Source organism: Melospiza georgiana, chromosome 1 (genome assembly GCF_028018845.1).
Source record: "Melospiza georgiana isolate bMelGeo1 chromosome 1, bMelGeo1.pri, whole genome shotgun sequence".
NCBI lineage: Eukaryota > Metazoa > Chordata > Aves > Passeriformes > Passerellidae > Melospiza > Melospiza georgiana.
Window position 1 is genome coordinate 98,754,235 of NC_080430.1, and position 25,589 is coordinate 98,779,823.

General features: G+C 34.6%; 1 protein-coding gene across 6 annotated transcripts in view; it reads left to right on the forward strand.

Moving 5' to 3' along the window:
* Positions 1 to 25,589, forward strand: part of RTTN (rotatin) — a 79,585-nt gene that overhangs the window by 40,630 nt on the left and 13,366 nt on the right. For all 6 annotated transcript variants that reach the window (XM_058039723.1, XM_058039688.1, XM_058039681.1 and 3 more), the window contains 11 exons: positions 65 to 223; positions 1,582 to 1,653; positions 5,092 to 5,284; positions 7,989 to 8,071; positions 14,082 to 14,190; positions 14,895 to 15,093; positions 16,098 to 16,188; positions 17,174 to 17,327; positions 17,482 to 17,619; positions 18,444 to 18,655; positions 22,406 to 22,511. In XM_058039723.1, the coding sequence (XP_057895706.1) occupies positions 65 to 223; positions 1,582 to 1,653; positions 5,092 to 5,284; positions 7,989 to 8,071; positions 14,082 to 14,190; positions 14,895 to 15,093; positions 16,098 to 16,188; positions 17,174 to 17,327; positions 17,482 to 17,619; positions 18,444 to 18,655; positions 22,406 to 22,511 (1,516 nt within the window). The remainder of the gene's footprint in view (positions 1 to 64; positions 224 to 1,581; positions 1,654 to 5,091; positions 5,285 to 7,988; positions 8,072 to 14,081; positions 14,191 to 14,894; positions 15,094 to 16,097; positions 16,189 to 17,173; positions 17,328 to 17,481; positions 17,620 to 18,443; positions 18,656 to 22,405; positions 22,512 to 25,589) is intronic.

Genomic DNA, 25,589 nt, shown 5'->3' on the forward strand with positions numbered 1-25,589 from the left:
AATAAAAAAAGTATTGCTAATTACTGTAAGAAATACCACTTTTTGTTGTGCTTGTCTGTACTAGGTCAGATTTACAGCACTTGGAATAGGATCAGCTCTTACATCTCTTGAAATGGGATGTATTGCCTTAGCAGAAAGCTGCCAGAATATTTCAGGAGGCCTGTGGGGAACGGTGATAAACATCCTTCTGGATCAATCGGAATGTAGCATGGTTCGCAGGGAGGTATGTTTCTTGTGTCCTTCTGCTGTTGCAGATTGTCAATTTGTAGATTTTGATTATGGAGAAAAAAGATTTTTTATTTTTTATTGTATATATCTATTATCTGACGTTTCACAGCATCTGCTGCTTTGTAAGTTAAACGCTACCTGATTAATATAAATGTTTAGCTGCTTATTTAGGAATTGCATAAGAAGGAGCAAATACAGATTACTTATTTCAGAACAGAAATGTCATAAACAATACAAGTGAACTCATAAAAACTTCTAAAGCTTACTCAGTAAGATAAATAAGTTGCTAAAGCGTAACTAATCAGCCTGATTTTAATCGCTGCTTTGTAACATTTATGAATGTTTTGGTACAAACTCATCACCTGATCTGCAGTAAATATGTGTTCATTGCAGACATGAAATATCTAATTTATCTAGGCACTAAGGTTTACAGGTGAGAACTGAAGGTCTGTACTATGGTAGAACTACACATAGCATTGCATATTGATGAATTTAAGATCTGTACATTTTATTTGCGATTTTTTACAGCTCTAGTTATAAAGTTTTCCTTCTGTTCTAATCAATAAGAAATAAAAGCTCTGACACTTGGTGACTTGTTTTTTTCCCAGCTCTACTGCTTAACTAATTTTATTTTCCAAAGTAATATTTGAAATTGTCTCAAAATGCCTTTGATAATATGTCCTTCGTTATTTTATTTAACTCCAAATTATTGTCTCTTAATGATATTCTCTTAAAATTCACATCATTGACAAAAGATTGACAAGATATAAGAAAGGGAATTTCAGTCCGTACACAGACATGTGAAGTGTGTGTAATATAAGTTAGAAAAACAAACATGCTGTGTATTTATAAAAAGGAAAAATATATCAAACACGTCTCTGTCCTAATGGGTTCACCACATTGTCCCAATTATTTTTTAATAATTAAAAACCCCAAAACATAAGGACAATGTAGTGACTAATTATAAACAATTATCTAGGTTTTTCTGTTCAGGAATTTTTGCCCTAGTACTTGTAATGCTTGTTCTGTAAAATTGACTGTGCTGGAAGAGTGATGAAAGTATTTTATAAATAAATTTGTTTCCTTGTGGTTTCCATCCCATCTTTTCCTTGTCTTTTTTTATACCAGCCAGCTCTTGGCCCATGCTCTAATGACATCTCTTGTAAGAGAAGTTTGAGGGCTTTGAAGTTATATCCTTCTAATTATTTTTCCCAGCATGAACATGAGAATTCTGTGTATTTCAACATATATCTGAAGCAGTGGAATAATATGGAGACAGTGCTCTTCAATCTGATGTGGCTTTTTGAACTGTGATGGCTAGATGGCAATATTGATGCTTTTAATTTCTTTCAGGCTGCTTTTATTCTACAAAATCTGCTTGTGATTCCAATCCCTACAGAAGACATGAAAGATTGCATTTGGCAAGTGAGTGACTATTAAAGTGGATAACAAAAGTCGTGGTGTTGCAGAGAAATGTCATTCAATAAGAAAAGTTGTGTCAGAATGCCTGTATAATATGAACTTAAAAATTACATGTCTAAGGTTACATTTTGGAAAGAGAAATAAATGAATAGACAAACTTCTCTCAAACTTTCAGCAAGCTCAATAAAACAACCAAATTTAGATTACATATATGTTGCATTTCATGAATGTATCTTTGGGTTGCTAGGACACTTGCTTATTTATATGGTATATCGTTAATGCTTTAGGATAGTAATTGATAATTTATTTTACTCAAACTTGAAATGCAGGTAAAAGATGATTTGAGGTGCATGAGGAAGAGGAAATTCTGTTAATGTGATGTTTATGAAATGTTTTGACAGAAACATGAAGCAGTTTGTCACTTAGGTCAATTTAAATGCTTCTTGAAGACAACCACTTTCTCAAAGCAAAGGGAACTCTAGACTGGGTTGCTCGGGGCTGTTTCCAGTTGGATTTTGAGTTTCTCCAAGAATGGAGACTCCACAGTCTCTCTGGACAACTTGTTCTCATGTTTGCCTACCCTCAGAGAGTTTTTTTCCTTAGGCTGAAATAGAATTTCCTTTATTTTAATTTTTGCTCAATGCCTTTTCTTCTGTCACTGAATACCAGTGAGAGGAGTCTATCTCTCTACCTTCTCTTATCAGATATTTTTTAAATTGATAAGATGCCCTGGAGACTTTTACAGTTCTGTTCTTGAGTCAGTCATCTTATTTTACTCTCAGCAAGTCTGGTTCATTGCACATCAGGATATTTAGGATATTAGCTTGCAATTTTTAAATTTTTTTGTGACCTTCATATCTGTTTTTAATGTCTGTCTTGTTCCTTTCAGTGTTTGAGATTACCTATATGGGAACAGTGTATATTAGTTTTTGAAGAAATTTGCAGACGCAGCAATATTATTTTTAATCTGTTCCTTTCTGCAAAAGATCAAGTTAGTGCTGAAAGGTATTCCAGCTGTTTTACTAGGATAAGTTATCTATGATTCAGCTGCACCCAAAATTGATTATGCTATTTCTTGGAGTCGAATTGTACAGAATGTCTCATCTTTTCTTTACATGTAATCATAAAAGAAGATGTGGAAGCAATTTTACAAATCTGGCCCTTGTTTCAGTCTTACTACTTCTAATTTATCAATATAAACAGTACTTGTCTAAATTCATAATAGTAGGGGATAACAACAGGGCAGCCATTGTAGCTTGTCAATATAGACTCTATTAAAAGTTGCTTTTTAGCCTTTTATAAAAAAATTCAATTACTATGGTGAGGTGACAAAAATTGAATCCAGTTGCACAATTCTGGATGAATTCCAGTGCAATTAAGAGAAGCTTTGAGTCAATGTGATTCTTATTAAGAACTGCATTTAATGGAAATTGCTCATCACTTAAAAAGCGTTCATGCTGAAAGATGTTATCAAACAACACTTCATGGTTACTGGTAAATTAAAACTGTTCAAAAGAAAAACAACAATTAAAACTGTAACATACCACCAGGATAAAATTTTATATTTCAGAGTAACTTTTTTCCTTTGTACTGAACAACGTGTTTTGTCTGTTTCCTTTAGAGCCAGGAAGAAAAGGAGAGCTATTAAATGGATCTTGGTGAATAGTAGGAATACAGTGCTATAGCCAAATTAGAACATTACTATTTTATTCCTTAGGCATATAGGACTGGGAAAAAAAAGTAGAAATAGAGTTTGCGGGCCAGTATCTTCATGAGAATGTCTCTAGTGTTACTTTTGTCTAGTTGATCTGCTTTATAATATTTCATTTTGCTATGTTACTTAAAAAATTTCCTACGCTGCTCTTTAGTCATGAGTCAAGCCAGCCTGTGTAAAGCAGTCTAAGAGTGCAGCAGACTGTGTTGTATAAAGATTGCTGAAGTCAGAGCACTCTGTCAATGTAATTGATGAGTAACTCTTTCAAGGCCCCCCATTGTACAGTAAAGTATCTGGCATGGCTTTTGAAACTGGCAAAGACAATCCTGGGCAGTAAAATTTGGAATAAATTTCTCAGCATTTCCTAAGTTTGCACTTGTCATAGTCAATACAGTCACTGTTGCTGACAGTGTATGAGTAGAGTTTTATAATTCATCATAAATAGTTTACTTGAAATGCTGCATTCTGCCTCAAACTGTTCATCATATCTCATTCTCCACTAGCTGATGTAAAAGGCAAGTAGTGAAAGTAGTTTTTGTATTACAGAAACCAAATAGAATGAGAGTAACGATCTAAAATTTTGGTGATAGCTTCTCTTGTAATACAAGATAGTATTACTTATATTTACTTATTACTTATAGTATTACTTATTACTTATAGTATTACTTCTACTGTATCTGGTTTTTGATTTCATTTTTTTTTATTGGGAAATAAACTTCTATCCAGTGTAAATGAAGGGTTTGAGGGAGAGTTCATTGAGGATAAATAGTGTTTTTAAGTTACTTATTTTCAGTTGATCCAGTTTGATTCTGCTCTCTCCTGACTGCCAAAGGAAGTTTATAATTAGCACTGAAAGTTTTTCTTTCCATAATTTTAACTAATTTATTTTTGAACTACTGCAGGATGCCCTCTAAAACTGCCTTTCTCAATGTAATTGATTTGAATTTTTGAGTTCTTCTGCCTTCTTTGCTTTTCTAATTTTTATGGTCAGTCTAAACCAGATTATGTGTAGCTTAATAAAACTTTTTGGGTTTTGTGTTAACATGGAAAACTCTGAAGAAATGTTTAACAAAGGTAGTCAACCTAAGCTGTTTATTTGAAATATGACTACAATCCATTGTCTTAAGGTATAAATCCACTGCTCTAGCAAGTTTTCCTTGATGTCAGTATTTAAAAAGAAATAATTGAAAACCATAATTCAAAGAGAATTGATTTTGGTTATGTCTTGTTTTCTACAGTATCTTTTTTCACAGAAGATTGACATAGCTAGATGTAGTATAATGACGGTATACTTTAGGGCAGGAGGACTTTTTCAGGATATTTAGTCTTATCTAAGTGTTGTTTTTGCCTAAGGAAAACTTTTTCATTGCTTAGTACCTGTAAGTAGAAATAAATGAGACATGAAAATCGTAAAGTCTGGTACATTTACTGTCTTGATGCCACTCATTTACAGCTTTTCATGAGTTCTTACTTAACTGTTAGCACACTTATCAGGACACTAATAACTGTTTGATTTTGCAAAGTCATGACAGCTTTTGTAAAATATAATGATTTAGCTCAACGTTAAAATCTTAATTTCATTTTTGGAATTTATTAGTTACAGCCTGTAAACCAGTGTACACACATATACACAGCATTAGCCCTAGTTAGGGTGGATTTTTCTGACAGTTCATTCTATATAAAACATTTCTTTAAAGTAATGATGTCTGTGAATTTAATGTCTTCAGGGTCCTTGTGTGCATGATGAAGAATCTGGCCTCTCTCAGACAGGAATACCTGCCCTTAAAGCCCTTTTGTATCACTGCCAGTTCTATGAACATGTGAATCAGATGGTGAAACACTGTTACCTGGGATGTTACATGTTCGATTTGAGTTCTTACAAGGAAGACAAGCTCAGCGTAGAAAAAGGTGGTGTAACTGGTAAGTGATGTTGATGTCATCTTCTGGTGCTTGAAGCCTACTTAGAGTGTTGTTTTGAGTAACTTACCTCCAGTAATTCTGTTCCCCTCTATATAAGAGGGAAACATAATGTATATAAACCCTGTACTTAAATGTGTTGTGAAGTCAAAAGATTGCTGTGAGGATTTAAGTAGATAAGTCTCTAATTTAACATAGCTCAGAAAAGGTTCTGGGCTGTTATTTACATCTTCAGAAAGTTGAAAATGGAAAAGACGTAATTGGTTCTGCAGTAAATTTTCTTGCAAAATATTGGGGATAAAATACTTTTAACAATTTCCACTTTATGACATCCAGTCAACTTTCATACAAGGAAAATTTGGGAAAAATAAATAGATTAACTTTACTTAGATTCCTGTTTCTTCATGTGTTCAGCTTCAAAGTTACATGAGTAGGAATGGACTCTAATAATCTGCATTCTAAGACATTCAGATATATAATTTAATTCCTAGACTGATGAAATGTAATACTCAGATTGAGGTATTATTTGTATGTTTTTAACCTGTATTCCCTTGGAATATCTCAGCTCTAACTTTTATATTTACTAACAATTTATTGAACAATATTTCTAAGGCTCACTGTGATGCATTGTGGAGACACGTTTCCTTGTCCAAATATATCTGATGATTGTAACTTTAGAAAGCTAGGGGATTTTTCAGAGATCAATTAGTAAAAGCTGTCACAGGGCAGAAAATTAATGAGTGGGTTTTTTTCCTTTTCTTACCTATTTATGTGGGCCTAAGTTTCCATATTTCCATCTTTTAAGGCTGCTGATTTAAATAGTTCTTTTTAAGTCTGTGTCATGAGTGAAGAGGGAGCTTCAGACCAAGTTGTTTAGAGAAGCCCTGCCACTGAGTCCCAAGGTGCAGGAAGGACCCCTTTGCTCTTTAAATGTCTTCTTAGAGAGGAACCTGTCTGCAGCTGGATTCAAACCTAGACCCAGACTTTTTCAGTGGTTTAAATCTAAGGAATTGTAGAGATGTGTTTCAGCCTTTGTCTGACTTTATGTTGTGAGATTAAGGGTTGCAAACCAGATATATTTATATAAAAATGAATGACTTACTATGATAAACAACTAGATAAAAAGATTGTAATCAGAATTATTTACTACACAGTATAGAAGGTAAAACTGCTAGTGTAGTATAATGTACTATATGAAAGGAATTATGTTAAAGCAACTATATTAAAGCTGGCAAAAAAGAAACAATTATTAATAAGAGATTGACAGTACTCACCCATGAGAGTTTAAAGTGATTGACTGTCAATCATATGTCTCAGGCCAGCTGGGCCTTAGGATTTTTAGATAACAAGTGGCAGACATGATAAAGTATCCTTCAACTCTCTATCAGGATGTTTAACTTTTGGGGTTGATGAGTCAGGCTGGTTTAGTATAATTCAACACCGAAAGCAGCATGACACCCCCTCTCAGTTCACCACTTAGAGCTTTGCAAATTTATGTATTGTTTGAGTTGTTTTGCACATTCCAGGCTGAGCATCCTGCTGGATTCTGCATTTGATAAAGCTTTTCCAGAGGCATGAACAGAAGAGAAATGTTACTTCCCCAGCTAAGTTATGACTTTATGACAGACCCAAGGAAAAGGAGCATTCTTAGTTAACTAACTGAGAGAAATACCTTACCATACACAAAATTCCAGCCATAAAAATCCTCAGTTTCTTCAGTATCTGCTTTATTTTATCTATAAGTGTAATTTTTCAATCCAACCCATTTTGCTGCTCCCATGGTTCTCATATGTGCCTTTTGGTAGTTCTGTGAGCTCCTGCAATGTCGTATCTAATAGTAACTGAAAATGTAGAATGGTAAAACTTTTCAGTGAGCAATTGAGATAGATTTTATTCAGAGTTTGCAAAGCAAAGCCAGAAAATGCAGTATTTCAGGAATAGGAAATAATATTTTTGTTTCTTTAGAAAGGGGAAAATAGGACCTAAAGCTTATTAGGTTTTTCCCTATGTAATTTTCTCATATTTTTTAGGAATGTATAAAAGTCATCTTCAATGTAATGTTAAAAATAAGATCATTAGTTCAGTTTAGTAATTACTGAGGATATATATAGGACATCTACTTTTGTAGGTTTGCACTCACAAACGGTGTAGTCTAACTTTATTCCTTGTTATTTTCTTTTCTAAATATATGACAGCTTCAAAAGTATTACTGACAGATTTGTGCTATAACATTTTTGGCACTTTTTATTCTGAAACAGATTGACTTAGTAATTCTGCCTTTGTTGTGTTTATGAATATGGGTCCTCTTGAAACGAGTTCTCTTAAAATGCGAATTTGAAGTTTTTTCAAGAGAAGGATATCAGTTTATTATGTGTTCTTTGAGACCCTAGTATAGTGCTTCAATACTTTTGTACTCTTGTGTTTTAACTGAAATGAAACTAAAATGTTTAAAATGACTGAAGGCTATGCAACTGCAGTTTGAGTGAAGTGTATTTTTTTCTAGACTACTTTGTTTCACTGAAAATCTTTTATTTCTATTTATTCGGGTAATTTGATTTGTAAGATTTCATAGATACAATGTGTGAAAACTTGTGTTCTGAGATCTTCAGAAGGATAGATGTGCTTGGCAATTTTTTCACTGAAACAGTCCTTTAAAAAGCTTGTTGCAGTAATTTTGATTCTTTTTTTTTTTTTTTTTTCCCTATAGATTTTGATGATTCTCTCAATCTTTGGAAGGCTCCACCTAGTCAGAGAAAATCTTCACATTCTCACTCAACATCTGAAACTATGGTAACTTGAAGAGTAATTATTAATTTTAAATATAAAGTTGTTTGTGAACTGCTTTCAAGAAAATTAGCGCTCTTAAAATTGTTAAAAAAAAACTCTGGCAAAACTCAAAACCTGAACTCAATCAGAAATTAGCTGTGAAATTAAGTTGAAATTTACTCCAATGTAGCTTTAATATGCTGCAAAAACCCTTTTGTGATTCTTAACCTGAGCAAAAATAAATAAGGCAGCTTGCCTTGACTAGCTAAATGCATAAGGCTGTATTGAATTCTCTAGCTTCCCACAACAAGGCATATTCTCTAGAGATTACTGTGTAATTGGCTTTATTGACAAAATGCAGTTGTCTCCATTTCTGGTTGTCACTTCTGTTGCTTTTATCCAAATTGTCTGTTCAGAGTGAACCTGTGTTTACACAACACGGCTACAGAACTGGATCAATCAAAGCCACATAAATACATTGGGTATTCTGGGCCATAATAAACCCTGGATTCTGAAAATGCTTTTGTAGAAGTTAAAAGTGGCACAAGTGCTTGCAGACGTGGGAAACTGAAAGCAGGTGACTGCTTAAAAAATTGTTTCTGACTATGGCAATGAAAAGCTGTACACGTGTGCCATCTTTGATGGCAAATGCAGGAGGCAAAATTGAAAGACATTCTTTCAGTTCTAGAGTAGATTTGTAATATTAGTTCAGGCTGTGGAGAAAGCTTTTGTAACATTCATTAGTTACCTGATAAAAATCATGTATTTTTTGAAGATTGCAGTATAGATCCAAGAAAACTGACATGTTGCACTGAACATGAAGCTTTAGTTTCATATTCAAAATTAATTTCATTTATGAATGACCATCTGATATATTACTGAATCCAGAATATCATTGTTTAGAAATTTCTTTTCTCCTAAACATATGCATGTGTGGATTTGACAAAGGCTGATAAATCACAAGATCCTATATTTTTTTCTTGACAAAAATTTCTCTGCCTAATTTTGCTGTGAAACATAGTAAAAATAAAAACTGAAAAACTAGTATTAAAATTTTGTCTCAAAAGTATTACACAAGTATAATTTCCATGTTCTTGTGATTCTCTGTTATAAATTTATTCCTGTCTAGTACTGATAATGCTATCTTCCATGTTTTTAATAAATGAGGAAAAAGTGCACTTTAGTTGTAAACTTATTTCTCATTTTCAGAAATTTTATTAATTAATTTTATTTTCATTAATGAAGAACAACAACCCCCCAGCCCCTTAGGGTTATTTTATAAACAAATATTCAAATTTGAAGATCAAAACTAAAATAAATGAAAGTGCATGTAAATCAGGAAGTATATGCAAACATGATTGCTCCTTAAAAACTATTTACATAAGAATCTCAGATTTTTAAAAAGCAGTTGTTCCTAGATCACTTTTTACTGAATAAATTGAGTGCCTCTTACTTAGAGGAGTGAAAGTTGACCAAATTTCATCTTGTTTTGTTCACATTACTTGAAGACAAAGTTAAACTGCAGCAATTCTTATCAGGGTTTGGTGTCTAATATACTTAAAATTGTGCTTGAGTTTTTATGAAGAATTGGAAAAGTTCATAGCGTTAAATTTCTTAAGCTTCAGTAGTTAAAAAAACGAAAAAAAAAATTTGGAATCTACTAGATCAAATCAATGTATCATATTTTTTATATGTAAAGTGGCAACATAGTTTACGCAAAGACTTTAGCTCTACTATTCCATTCACCAGACACACAAGTAATTATGAACAGTGGAAGGTACAGGGTAGTACTAAGCTACACTAATTTATATCAGTCTTCCACATATTGTAGACTTCATACTTGCTAAGATTAGGCTCTTACAGCTAACCATGTGAGTTTTATAGAAGTTTGTGTTTTGTTTTGTTTTTCTTCTTTCCCTGACATGTACGAAGATTCTTAGTCCCACTAAGACTTTGATTGTCACTTCTGGAAGTTAGTTTAATTTCCCTTTGTCCTTCAGTCCTTCATGGGCATTTTTAGCAGCTGTAAACTTCATTTAGTTTTTTTTATTTACTGAGTTTCTTACCTTTAAAAAATGCCAGTGCTGACAAGACGTCTTGAAAATTTCCAAGCTGCAAGATGTAGAGATCTGATGTTCCAACGCCACTATAAATTAGGAGAAGAAAGGTGGATGAGCGTAACTTTGATGGAGGCTGATTGTAAACTCTATTTCAGAGAGCAGTTAGCTAAGTGTGTATCTAGTGAAATTAGGAAATCATTCTGAAAACTTGTCCTGAAATCTCAAGCATTTGTAATTTACTCCTACATTACTTCAAACTTTTGGGTCACAGTTTGGCCCAATTTCTGTTTCGATGTATGAATAAAGAAATATGTTTGTGAAGTCATTACAAAAAAAATTTGTAGAAGTTTATTGCTCTATGTTGGATGTTGATGGTGCCGGGAAGATCCTGTTACTCCAAGGCCACCAGATGGCGTGCTTTCCCCATCACAGATGGAAAGGAATCTGCAGGTCTCACTGAAGGGTCAAATGTGTTTTAGGGTGTGTGGCACAGATTTGATGAAAACACCCAGAAATACTTGAGAAAAAGCAATCAAACCAAGTAGATTGTTTCTATTGAAAACTCTTCTCTCCTGTTTTAATAACATTAAAAATTTGATCTAGATATGTCCATATTGTTTCCTATTCCTGACATTCTCTGAGATTTCATGTAGCCAGTTCTTTATTTGAGCTGTCTGCTATCATGAGCTGATTTCACATAGAGCCATATGACCGTAACTGAAAGTTGCAGCTAAATTACTTTTTGGCTTTATCTTTTTTCCTCCATCCCCAATTATTTTTTCCAAGTTTGCAGAAATAAAATTGTTAAAATTAAAAAGAGAGTCAGAAATTTTACAGAAACCATAAGTAAAGTTTTGTTTGTTTTATAGAGTAAAGAATTGTCATGTAGGGATGAAAAAATCAATGTTCTGGTGTAATAGAAAAGACAGCAGAACTGGATTGTCTGTACTATGTTAACTCACATGCACTGTATTTTTTTATCTTTAATATCCCAGTGGATTACAGATTTTTGTCAAATTTATCTTTATTTTTCTGTGAACTGGAATGTGGATACTGCAAAAAGCCTATCATTCTGAGATTATTAATAATCTTGGTCTTTTATGGAATAAATAGTTTAAATGTTAACTCAGGTTATCATTAGAGAAGACAAATTCTTACTCTTGTTTTAACCAACATGTTTGGTTTGTGTTTCATAGATATGGTAAGAGATCACCCATTTGCATGGAATTCCCGACTTGCTTTACATTGCATAAATATGCTAGGGTTGTTCTGTGTCCAGGATATCTTAGCAAAATGAGCAGTTAGTTAAAAACTTGAGCTAAAAATGATGTGGGTTATAGATCTACAGACATCTCTTAGACAGCTTTAAGTCACGGCCATTCTTTCCTATGAAATCATCTTTGCTATTTTCTATAAAAATGTGTGCTTTATTTTCTGGAACTGTGGTTACCAGAGTGTTATACAGTTAAGTGATTTAAACCTTTGAAAAGGGAACTGAATAGAATTAATCACTGCAAGCCTATTAAGGCAATGCCAGAGGGATTTTTGTACTAGAGGTTAAGAAAAGACCTTTTATTCCTATCTAGTAGATAAATGGCAAAACCCTCACATTTCTCCTGTGTTTCCACTCTGACAATTTTTGTATTCTTTTGAATTAGTTCTAATCTGCACTTGTCGTCTCCCTCTCCACACACACAGAACCTTTTCCCCTATTACATCCCCTTCCAAAGTTTCACTGTTCAGCTGCACAATGCTTCATTGCTCCCAGGAACAATATGGTAGCAGTAGTAAATATCCTTTACTAAATACTGTGTGCTAAACTTGTAGTTCATCCTTATCAAAGGTGACTTAGACAAGTGGCAATATCTTTTCTTTTTTTTCCCTGGAAGGCGGAATAGTGTGGAAACAACTTCATTGTATTACTGTATATTTTCTGTTATGACAGAAAATTTTGGTGTTTAACCTATTTCCCACTGTGATGCAATTAACAATAAATGTTCCATCAGTGCAGGAAGATGATATTTTTCTAACCAGCTAAAGCTTTTGCTGCCTTTTTTTTTTTTATGTAACTGAGAACTATTTATTTTCTTGACCAAAGTATTTAGAGAGTCTTAGAAGATAGAGAAAGAACAGTTGTATCAGAGGTAACTGATACTTTTTGCTAATATGTGAAAGGCTGTATAATTCATAATTATATCTGTAAGATGACTCTCAATGTAGTTAATATAGTTACTTGTTTCATAAAAACCATATGGAATGATAGAAATTGCATTTTGGGTTTGGATTATTTAAGGAAAAGTGGTCTGGTTTTTCTCACCTATTAGAATGCTTGGAATTGATGTGTAGTGCTGAAAAAATGCAGAATTTGCCATGTGTCATGATAGATTAGCTTAATATAAATAATGGATTTTGGTAATTATTTAAATTAGCAAGCATAGAACTTCAAGTAACTTTTTTTAAATTGGCAAATATGCTTTTTAGTTGTGCAATCAAAATAGGATTTGAATTTCAATCACTCAGTACAGCTTGGTACTGCATTTTGCTAATAAGAAAATAATTTAGCCAAGCATTTTCCTAGTGTTTATGGGATCCAAGCTCTCTGTGTTTTGGACACTATGTGCTCTATATTTTGGACACTCTATGTGCTTACTCTCTGAGTTCTATGTGCTCCCTGTGTTTTGGACACACCCCCAGATCTCACTGTACCTTGTTTTATGTGTTACAATAATCCTCTGACTTTTCTTGAGGAATGACTGAGCAGATTTAAGAAGAAAGACTCGTGGTTGTAGGATGAACAATAGTGGAACCAGAGGAAAATGTGGGAGAAGAGGAAGTGTACAACATGGTGGTTGCAAAGATACAATGGCTAGGAACAGAGTGATCTGTGATTTCCTTCCCTGCACCTTTTTGTCTGTTAAATCACTTTTAACATTTCCTTGTGTAAAAATATATTCCAACTGTTGGAAACCTTTGAGATATTTCAGTCTTCCTTAGAAAGCTCACTGTGAGGAAAATTCTAATAACACCCTTCCAGTTCTGACTCTGTTGGGATTTCATTGGATTCTCCTACATTCTGTATTCTCTGCTTTATGTAGTTATACTCTTGAAGAAAACTGTCTGATGTGACTATTGCATCTAGAAAATAAAAACCAGAAGTGAAAGAGTGACTTAACATGATAGATACTTGTCCTGTGCTCTGAAACAAGTTACAGGTCTTCTTGTGTCACAAAAGCACATAATTTAGGTGGATTCTGGGTCTTCTGATCTCAGGCTTGTGGTTTTAAACACAGTAGCAAGAGCATTAGGAGCTTTTGAAAACACACAAAATTCATAATGTGAATAGTGCAAAATGGGTAGGAGGAGCATGGTATTCTGTCAGTAAAGTTATCTACTGTCATTTAAACATCTCATAGCTACACTATGAAATGAATACATTTAAGGATCACAGGATTAAGGTTAAGAGAAGTACCCAGAGTTCAAAAGACTCAGGGATATCAACTTTGACTGATGACAAATGCACTTGTGATATTTTTATCTGAGTGTGTCCTGGTACAAAGGGACAAGTGCTGATGTTCTCAGTAGAGCAAATAGTCCATGAAAAATTTGAGTTTAAATGCTTCAGTAATGTCTTTCTATCTTTATCCAAATGTAGGTTGAATCAATGATATGGATGAAAAAGAAGGATGAAGAGAAGGAATTTCCAGTAACATGGGCATTGATCAGTTCTTGACTGAAATCTTTCAGACCGTTCATATTGCCCGTCTTTTAATAGTTTCAATTATAGGGGTTTTTATCATATATATACACACACATAGTGGATAAAATCTAATCAAATTTATTTTGAACAGTAATATGTCCATTGTATTTGACTTCGTTGGTTATGATGTGTTTTTCTCCCTTCCTAAGCAGAATATAAATAAAAGACTAGTCTGTAAAAGCTGGAATCAACTGGTTTCCTTTTTATGGCTTTCTAGGTTCTGTCTGCATCACCATCACTGGGGAGCGTTACTGAGCGTCAGGCAGCAGTTCCAGGCTCAGCCAGTTTTATTCCCGAAGCTGTGGTTGATCGGCTTACGGCACAAGGTAAGTCAGGCTTGAGTCTTGTACCTGATGTAAATCCAGTGTGTTCACCTGCCCATATTTCAGTGTTTGTCCATGCTGTGCATTGTACAGCTTGCATGTTGCTGGAGCAGTTGATGTTTCTAGTGGTTGTTTTAGCAGACAAATATTAAACACTTCCTTTCATATGAAATTTGACAGAAGCAAGTGAAAATGGCAGCGCTTGAAATGTAACTCAAGACTTAGGTTCTCTTCCTGGCATCTAGTCGTGCTTTCAACACATCATGGTAGAGCTGCCATAGACATACATAGGAGTGTGTATGCACATACATGCACAAAGATCTGTATATAATTCTCTTTATATGTAGAAGCATAAGAATTAATATAATATAAAATATATTTATAATCATGGATGTAGAGAGAGCTGTGTACAAATAAAAATATTTTTCTTTTCAAGAAAGTACTGGTAATTTGTGTCTTTCCAAATTTGCTAGTTATCTTAATTTAATGCCTGGTGGAGGGAGCATTTTATTTGGGAACTATTTCCTGTATCTGATTTAATCTTTTGTTTTTTTGGGTTTTTTTTGCCATTCATTCCTGAATATACAATTTAAATATAGAGAGGACTTGGATGTTTTATGAAAAATACAAATAAACTTGGTTTATATAATGACTGTAATTTAATATTTTTGTTGTTTTGGGTTTTTTTTTTATTCAACACACTTTAGGTCAAAGTGATACAACCATAACAGAATCTCCAAGTCAACATGATGCTCCCATGTCTGCTGGTCTATCTAAACAGCGTGCTGTAGTCACACCTGCCCTTTTGTCAGCTGTTTGCAGCCTTCTGCACAATCTGCTGGTTGTCATGCCAAAAGATACTGGAATTGCCCTTCAACAAACACATTTGCTAACAACTCTCAGCAGGTATGAGATCAATAACTGTTGAACTACAAACAAGGTGTAGCAATAGAGGCTTAAAAAATCTTCAAAGGAGATCTACCCATGTTTCTTACTAAAACTATTAAACTTATTGGTCACGTCTTGCTCGTGAAATGTTCAATTTTTTTTTAATAAAAAAATACAATCAATTGAAGAAATGAATCAGAATTACTTCTTTTTTTTTTTTTTTTTCGTAGAATAGGTAGTCATATTGGTGATTCCATTTGTGGTGTATGTCTTGTATAGGACTACTGTGTTCCTCTCATGATGTTTTAGGGTTTTGTCAGGTATTTGCAATTGCATATCATTTCAGCTCATTTTGTTTTTCTTCTTTGAATTGTATCAAATATTTTGAAGAGGAGCCAAGGATTTTCACGCTAAAAGAGAGTAAATAGAACGTGCCAAATTTGGATGATGAATCCTAGTATTTTACTTCCTTTTAAAAGGAAGAACCACTTCAAAGAAGTCTTCAGATTGTATGCCATGTTTCCATTTCCATTGTAGCCAATTCTTTTGTCCTTAAAAAATGTTTGGAACTCCTGAAGTGTAGCATGAAAAATTAGTTCATTTTTTGGTAAAAATTTTCAAGAGCATTTGAAGTTGCTTTTCATAGTGCAATTAATAGAAAAAACGAAACACAGACAAACAAACATAAAACCCCAACAACCCTGGTGTGAGTACAGCTTATATTATTACAGAGCTGTTTATTCTTCTAGAGGAAAGAAAATAAGAAATCAAATAGAAAAAATTGATTTTTGCCAGTGCAGTAGCAGCTATTGGAATTTATATTAGTCTAGCTATTTTGAAACAATGTACTGCTGCTATAGATGCCATTGCACTAGACTACTTTAAAATAGTGGAGTTTAGCAGTAAGAGCATCTTACCTTATTTCTAGTTGGTTTATTTATATTATTCTCTTCTATGGAATGTTAAGTTAATAGACTGTTTAATTACTTAACCATATTTCTAACCAATATATTTTGTTTTAGTCTTGTTAGTACTAATCTGGTTGAAAGATACATCTTGGAACTGAAAGCTCCATTGGGTCATCAATGTCATATGGAACATGTAAAAGCTCAGGTCAGAGAAGCATTTGTTACTTCCTATTTTTTTTAAGTTATGAATTCATTTATGTTAGCATAATTTATCTTCATTAACATAGTCCAGACACACTGTTATAGGCCACATTCATGTGAATCTTTGTGCTTTTGACAAAGCTTAAGTGAAAATAAACTATTTTATTCAACCCAGAAGAATTAATTTCTGTGTTAGGATTGTAATTGGAATGACCAAACTGAAAATGAATTGTCTTTTCAAAGTATAAGTTAAATTTAGGCATTGAAGAAATTATGTAATAGAATTTTTTTGTATGTTACTGAAGTATGAGCCAGATATAGTTACTGACACATTGGATATTTATCTGTAACACATCTGGCTGCATTGCTTTGTCTCTGATCCTGCAGACACTTACATAGTTCTCAGCTGATTTGATGTATGCAAACCATATAGGGTTGCTGCTGATAGAACTACCTTTTTATCAAATTTAATTCTGTATATACAATGTATAGAATATGCTGTTTCATGCCACAACCATTTTGTATCTTCTGCTGCTCTGAGTTCAGATTTACTTGGAAGTAAATTACTCTTCTAATTAAAGAAATGTGTTTCTGCAGAAAATTTATGAGAATAAATAAATAAATAAATATGTCAGCTTCTGTTTCTAGGAAGACACATGTATTCTTCAGTATTAATGACCATTTTTGTCTTTTCCTTTGTGACCATCCAATGAGTATGCTGCTGTAAATGTAGCAAGAATCATGACCTTCTCACAAGGAACTTTTGCTTTGCAACTAGAAAATTGATTGCACATATGTGTTTCCAGTCTAGGGATTCTGTTTCATCTTCTACAGTAAAAATTGAGAGAATTTTAAATTCATGTTCTATTATTTAAATGGTTTTTATTAAAACATTATGAATCAGTTAAATTAATGTGAGTAAACTTAAAATAATGTGGAAGGTATAAATATATAGCTTTATTTCATATCTTTCTACAAATATTTAACAGGTCTTGTTACTACTTCAGTACTTGTCATCTGTGTCCAGGCTTCTAAAATCATGTTTATTGGTGGACTCTGATCTTGTAAGCCAGGATGAACTGCTGAAACCTCTCTTAGGGAATACCTTCAGGATTCTCACCATACGTCCCAAAGCTGGCTTAGGTAATGAAGTACTTTGTTTCCTTTATAACCAGACTGAGGCAGGTCTTCATTTAGGTACCACCTTGAGGCAAATGGACAGGCGTGGTCAGGCTCAGCTTTCCAGGTCTGTACATATTTTTAAGTGGTTTGATTTTTTCCTGTGTTATCTTTTCAGATCCTGAGTTAACGTCTGTACTTCATGAGACGTGGGTAGACTCTTTCAGCCTCGTAGCTACATTACTGTGGAAAAATGGCCAGATATCTTTTCCATCTGTGACAGCAGCTCTTGCAAATCACTGTACAGCAATAATTGGTAATGACTATTCCTGCATGTGTTTTTTTTCCTAGCAACTAATAAACAAATAGAAAAGAGAGTCATTACTTTTAGATGCTGTTAAGTATTTACTAATGAGATACCCACAATGAAAACCAATGTGTTCAAAGCTTGACTGACTTGCTTTGTTTTCTTCACATGTATGGATGAATGATTTTAGTTGTAAACCTTAACCAAATGTGGCATTTGTTAAATGATCCATTAGCACTTAATTTTTACCCCTTCTTTCTTTTTAAATATCTTGCATAAAAGGAAAGCAAAGTTTTGAGGGGAGATAAGAGATATAGAAATCCAAGATTATTATACAGGAGTTTGTTTTGTGCATTTTAATTATTCTCAGTTAGGCAAAATTCTGTGACATGCTTCAATAATGAAGTATGAACACAGTCCAGACAAGCTTGTGCATGTTAAGAGATCTACTGAACCGAAATCCAATTGCAAATAAAGCAGCTAATGCATACTGTTGGTTTTATGATGTATGCTGTTGATAAAATAAGGAGAGTTCAAAAAATTGCTGGACAAATAAGGGATTTGAGTGAAATGGAGATTGCTTTTTTTGTTTTATAGTCAAATGAATGCAGAGCAATTAATTCACTCAACCATTATAAAACTCAAACTTTTCTTTCTTAGATTATTTTGAAGACTTATAAGATGCATAGAATTTGTAGAATTCCTTGTACGGTGCACAGTATAACTGCTTCTGGGTTCATGTGCTTTCTTTGATAAGTCTTTCTGTGTTCTAAAGTATACTTGAGCTTTATTCATAATGAAATGTAAAAATTTTCATTTTTTTAACCTTTTAGATACCATTTCTGATTGTATTCATCTGTCTACCACATATCCTGCTTTATATGTGGCTAGTTTACAGTTCCTCTCTGTCCTTTTGAATGAGGAAGGAAGAAAACAGCTCCAGGATAAACAGAGTGTGTGTCAAAATCCAACTATTAGCTTTCTTCTGGATCACACTGAAGAATGCCAGGCATCAGTAACTCAGCTTACTGCTTTAATTATTCAGGTATTTGAAATTTGACAGTGTGATTGTAGGATATACTTTTGCATTTTTTATTCTTTTACTTCCTTTATATTTAATCCTTCTCTTATTTACAGGTTGGTAGAAGTAAGCAAATTATATGTGAAATTTGTGTCTTATTTTCCCTCCAACTTAGTTCTTTTACCTATATTCTGTAATTTATGTGCAGATTGTCACTGTAATAATCATAGCGATCTATGATTAGAAGTGTAGTTTTTTTTCTGAATGATGCACATTATATAAAATGTCACTTATGATTTCTGTTGTTCTGAAGTCATTGCCTTACAACTATTTTTAGGAAGTATCTTATTACTATTTTACTATGTAAAGCATATTTTTTTGACATTAATTGGTTGTATATTGGATGGTGTGAGCAAAAGATTGCTCTCTTGGTATTCATCTCCTCTCTTCCTGTGGATGCTGAATTCTTGTTGAATAACCTTACTCCTACCAAGACTTGTCCTGGTATCTGTCACAAGCTTTGTGCTTCTTTCCTGCTCTGCTGCAGCACTGTGGCTCTATTGTATCTATTGGGGCATGGTGCTCTGTCCACTGAGAACCTGCTGTTTTCCAGGGAGGAAAAACTTCCCAGTAGGATCTTTCTTGGTCACTCTACAGGCCACCTACTCAGAATTCTCTATGTCTTTGGCAACTAACTTCAGATAATTTCAGGACACAGTGTTTTCCTGTGAGGACATGATTTTCAGGGACTCAAGCAAAACAGGGACATTTTGTTCAAATCCCATAGTTTGCTAAATATCCTGTTGGGTTTTTGTATTAATGCTTGCATATGTGCCTGGAACAAAACTTCTTGGCTCTGGCACAAAAAGTATGGTTGCATAAGAGTATGTCTGATAAAGACATGTTGTAACATTCCTCTGATTTCATACAAGTGTACATAGCTGCTTATCAATCCGTGCCAGGGGACCGTTCTTGTGCTGAGAGCAGAAGTTGATACAATGAAAAATGAACTGCAGCCAGTCAATGAAAGAACATTAGACATAGTTTGAGTATTGTAAGAGACATCAGCTTTTAACATGCTTTTTAACTCTTCAGAGATGTAGATGGACATTGCATTTTGTTCATAAAAGAGTTCAAAAGATAGCCTATGCTCTCTGGGTCCTTCCAGGGCTGCTATGATCTCCTGGAAAGGATAACAGAATTAGGAAAGAACCACCTTCAGTTTCTTAGGTCAAAGTGCATGTATTTATTTACACCCCCTTACAGTGATCATTGAGAGGACAGTGGGATGAGCCCATGGGATGTAAAGTAACGTATTGAAACAACAAACACCTAAACAAAACTGCCATTAAAAATGCAAAAAACAACCCAAAAGATTCTGGACTTTCTTCAGGAGAAGCACTTTTAAAGAGAAGCAGTCGAGCAAATAATTGGCTAACATAGAAAGGGAAGAGAGACTTTTCAAACAAACAGTCATCTCCATTAATCATCTTAAATACATGAAATCTCCAGAATAGCTGATATATGCAGTGGCAAATGCTAATTTAATACCCAGTGTACAGGTGTGAATATTAGTAGACCAGGTCTCAACTTGGAATTCATTATCACATACAAGAAATCTAGTAAGTGCACATGCTGACTTTGAAAGGCTTTGGTTGTTTTGTGTATGCAAATGCTAATCTTTGTGTATGTGTGCTTAAGATTGAAATAAAATTAAGAAGGAAATCATAATCTATATAAATCTATATATAGTCTCTCAAATTTTGGCCCTCACATTTTTTTCCTAGATACAAACCTTACAGTATACTAGAAAGACTGTGATCTCCCCTGCAACTAAATTAGAGTAGGTGAAGACTAACATAGCCAGATTTATGGGACATCTTAAATTTATTATGCAACATAATTTCAAAAAAATAATTCAGTATCTACTCTCATTTTAATGCTTTCATTATATTTTAAAACTATAGAATCTTTTGACACGAGGCATTATAAATTTCTAGAGTTATTTTTTCCATTCAACTGGTAGTTAATTATTAATTAATTCTTAATTACTTGTGCTCCCTATGCTTGACATAAATTTTCTTTTTTTATTATGAACTGCAGTTCTTTATGGCAGTGTAAGAAAAAATGCATAAAGGAGCATGCTTCAAGAAAGAACAGAATTTTGCTAGTGTTCAAGATAAAATTTAGAAAATAGTAAGATGAAATTAAAACTTTTGAAAAAGATACAGATATAAGACAACTCACCTTAATTATTGGACCAGTTCTAATCTGCCACATAATACTTACAGGAAAATACCCAAGAGGTTGATAGGAAAACACGTTTTCTGTTTCTAAGGTATAAATGAATATTAAGAAAAAGTAAAAACATTTAGAAATTTATTAGGGCCAAAGCCTTTGAATGGGTAAGTCACAAATCTTCATCTTAGGCTATGCAAGATTGCTGGAATTCAAAATTTTTTTCTTTCCTGGCTTGTGTCAATTAGTTTAAACTTTAAGCATTTATTCAAACATCTAAATTTTTTAATTTGAAAAGAAACCATCTCCTGTCAGAACAGAAAAACAGTTAATTTACTTCAAACATTCTTGTAATGCTGTTAGATTTGAGATTTCACCAGATCTAATAAAAATTGTTGTAGTCTAAATGTAAGTTTCTTTTTTGTTGGTTATAAACACAGAACTCAGTCCATGCTTTGGTGCTTTTATTTGGTGTCAGTTTTCCTTATCAATGAAGGGTTGGGATTTTTCTAATTATTAACTTACTATTCTATATCCTTTGACATTCTCACCCCTAGTTACTGTGAACAGTTCAATAAATTATGACCTTAGAGCATACATTGATATTTTATTGGAAATTAAAATTTGAAAAAATTATTAGTCCATTAATACATGGTGTATGTGGAATTAAAATTTGTGAGATATGGATAGGTACTCATGAGATTTCTGTCTGAAGTATTAAGGTTTGCTTAAGATGTTGTATTTTTGGCTAGCTTCAAAATATGTTTTTCTCTTTACTATGATCCAGCAACTATTCTTATTTTCCAGTATTTTTCTGATTGCAATGGATGGTATTTTCTATTATCTTGGATGCCAGAACTGGCATGGTGTTTTAGGGAAAATTGCTGGATAGATAAAATTCTGTAGCGGATAATATATGAAGCACAGAGTGCTCCTTGTCTTACAACAACTATCTTGTTATATGACTCCAAATAAATATTCCTTTAAAAACAGAGATTATACTTAGGTTATTAGAAATATGGTGATGCTCACAAAGGCCTCGCAATAAGACAAGCTGCCATTTTTCAGTGGTTAGTAAAAGTATCTAAAATAACTGTCAGTGATTTTTTTTGGAAGTAATTTCACTGTATTTAATCTCTTCATCATTATTGTGTAGAAGGAAAGGGAGATTGCACTAAAGACATATCAGTGAGTTGTCTGCACTACCAGGCCTATTCCTGAATATCAGGAAAACAATGGAATGCCAGGATTTGGAATCTAGGCCTTAGAAAAGTAGAATGGTAAGAAAAGAATAAGAGGCGTGGGCTTAGGAGAAAAAGAAGAAAGATTGAATTTTAAAAAAATTAGTTTAAAAAAAAACCAAAACACTTTGCAGACTGATTATAAACATGAATATAGGGAGGGAGAACTCTGTTTAGAAATATAGCGATAAATCATCCAAATGAAAATATAGATTCTGACAATCTATTTATAGCTGTGAATGCTGCTTTTAATATGGTCACTTCTTCATTCAGTAATGAAATTGCATTTTTGTAGGACTGTGAAAGAAAATCTTCAAAGGATGTGCTGAAAGAAGTTGCTACAAATGCACTGTTATCACTGTTAGCTGTCAGTAAAAATGCCCAGAAATGTGCTTTGGAAGGTGAGCATTTCAAAATGTATGTTTAATTATATTTCAATCAAATGCTTGCAGGTGTTTTACATATAACCTATAGATTGTAATTTTTTTTTCAAAGCAGAAAACCTAGGTTTCAGTGGCAGGGTTGTTTTGGATTTTTTTTTTCAGATTTTCACTAAGAAATCGTATTAATAATTAAAGTTTCAGCTGCAGATGAAATATTATGTTATAGCCAGTTTAAAACCCTGTGGTGAAGTCACAGGTCTGTGTTGGAATAAGAAGAGACCTCTTAGCTTTTAACTACTAATGGTATATTCATCCATTAGAAACTGGAGGTTTTTCACTGGCAGTATCTTCCAATACTTGTGTTGGTGAAAGTATACCCTGTGTTTTTAGTTCTGGCTGTCCCTGAACAAGAGGAGACTTCTTTTTCTCAGCTTTGTTCTTCCCTGATTCTTTGGTCCCATTTTACAGTTTAAGTAGGACGTTCTTCCCTTCAGAGTAGTAAACCAGCTTCTAATCACAGGCTTCTTGTGCCCTCTAGAACATGGGAGAACGGTGAATTTGCATTTCTCATGCATCATGTGTTTTATGCCTTTTGATTTGTCCAAGTGCACTTTGTCTTGGGTGCTTTCCTGTTTTTTCCACTCTGTAACCTACACTGACATTGATAGCTTAGACAGATCTGTGCAATGTCTGATCCCAATAGTGATAGAAAACTCAACTTCAGGTCTTACCTTTTCTGCTCTTTCTTTGTGTGTATTTGTGTGTATTTTTTTGTGTGTATTTCTTTGAGTGTATTTGTTCTGTACTCAGCCCTTACTACAATCAGGCCATTTCTTCTGTTGATGACTTACTAGATCATCTAAGTTCCAGCTTCCTGTGGAGGCACTTCCACTGCAGGAAGTGCATCATTCTGTGCTAGAGCAGCATCAAGTTGTGCTTGCTGTTGTGCAGACAGACCTTAGAAAAGAGGAAGGCAGCTTCTGGGGCTCAAAGCAGTGTTTTAAAGATACCTGCAGCTCTAGCATCACCTGTGTAGTTCTTAAAGACTGCTTTGAGTTAAAAATGCAAAGTCCTATACCTCAAAAGTACAGCAGTAGAGGCTGACTGGAGAGCTGAAAAGAGGGCCTGGTAGGGAGCAAACTGAATGTGTGAAGGCTAACAGCATCCTGGGCTGTATTAACAGGAACACAGCCATTAGATCAAGGGAGAAAGTTTCTTTCCTCTACTTACCACTTGTTAGACTAAATCTAGAATAGTGCATCCAGTTTGGATCCAGTACAACAAATGTCAGCAAACGTGAACGCGTTCCCCAGAGGGCCATCAGGGTGATTGTGTTCACTTGTCATTAGAGAAGAAGCTGATAGAGTTGACTTATGTTCTACCTGGAGAAAAGAAGGCTTTGGGAGGGCCTATGAGCTTTTGAAGAAGTTGGAGATGGGTTTCTTACAGCAGTGCATGGTATAGGAGGATGGAAAGAATGAGCATAAATTGAACCATGAGTGTCAAACTGCCTGTAAATAAACATTTGCCCTTTGAAGGCACTAAAGCACTGCTAGACATAGTCTGCTGTCTCTGTCTTTGGACATTTTCAAGACGGTGCAGGCTAAAGCTGCAGGCAAACCTTGCCTGCTTAGAGCTTGCTCTGCTTTGAGGAGAAGGTTGGGTATATGACCTGGAGGCCATCTCTTCCAACTTGAATTATCCCATTATCATGGAATCATAGAATGCATTGGGAAGGGCCTTTAAAGGCCATCTAGGTCACGCCCCCCCTGCAATAATCAGGGACAGTTTCAATTTTGTCAGGTTACTCAGAGCCCTATCCAACCTGTTTCCGGGGTTGGGGCTTCCACCATCTCTCTGTACAACCTGTTCCACTGTTTTACCATCCTCATTGTAAAAAAGTTTCTTCCTCACATTTAGTCTGTCCTCTATTAGTTTAAAACCATTACCCCTTAAAAATAGGCCTCACTAAAATGTTTGTCTCCATCTTTCTTAAGCTTTTCCTTTTAAATTGAAGGCTGCAACCAGGTTTTCCTGGACCATTCTTGTCTCCAGGCTGAGCAATCCCAACTCTCTCAGCCTGTCCTCATAGATGTATCAGATCACTCTCAGTATTATTTTGATCTGCCTCTGGACTCGCTCCAACGGGTCTTTTCTCTGCTGGGGACCTCAGAGCTGGCTGCAGTGTTGCAGGTAGGGTCTCACCAGAGCAGAGCAGAGGGGCAGAATTTTCTCCCTTGCCCTTCTGGCCACTCTGCTTTGGATGCAGTCCATGATACACTTGGTGTTCTAGACTGTGAACTCACATTGCCTGGCCATGTCCAACCTTTCATTCACCAGTGCCCTGATTACATCTTGGCAGGGCTGTTCTCAATGTTTTTATCTCCCAGTCTGTATTGATAGTTGGGATTGTCCCAACCCAAGTGCAGCACCTTGCACATGACCTTGTTGAACCTCATGAGGTCCATCTGGACCTTGAGCTTGTCTAGGTCCCTCTGGGTGGCATCTGAAACCTCAGATGTGTCAATTGCCCTGTTCAGTTTGGTGACACCTGCAAATTTGCTGCAGATACACTCAATCCCACTATGTTATTGATGAAGACATGAAACACTATTGGTCCCAATATGGGTCCCTGAGGGACACCACTTGTCACCACTCTCCATCTGGACATTCATCCATTGACTGCTACCCCCTAGGTGTGACCATCTAACCAATTCCTCATCCACTATGCAGTCCACCTGTCAATTACATAACTCCAATTTGGAAGGGTGTTGTAAAGGACCATGTCAAAATCCTTACAGATGCCCAGACAATATCTGTAGCTCTTACCTTCTCCACTTACATAATCACTCCATCGTCTTGTAGTGACTTAAAGACTCTAGATCCAAAGAAAAGACCCTAACTCTACGTTTTGCCCTTAAGGTCACATGAGTGGTTGCTTTGCTTTGTCTCACAAAGGATGCAGCAAATCTGCTGTTGTTAGGGAAAAGTTGGATAAAATAAATTGGTGCTTTAATCTCTTGAAGTTTCTCACTTTTAAGCAGTATCATTGAAGATATCCTGAAGAGTTATTATTTATTATCTGCTCCACCCAAA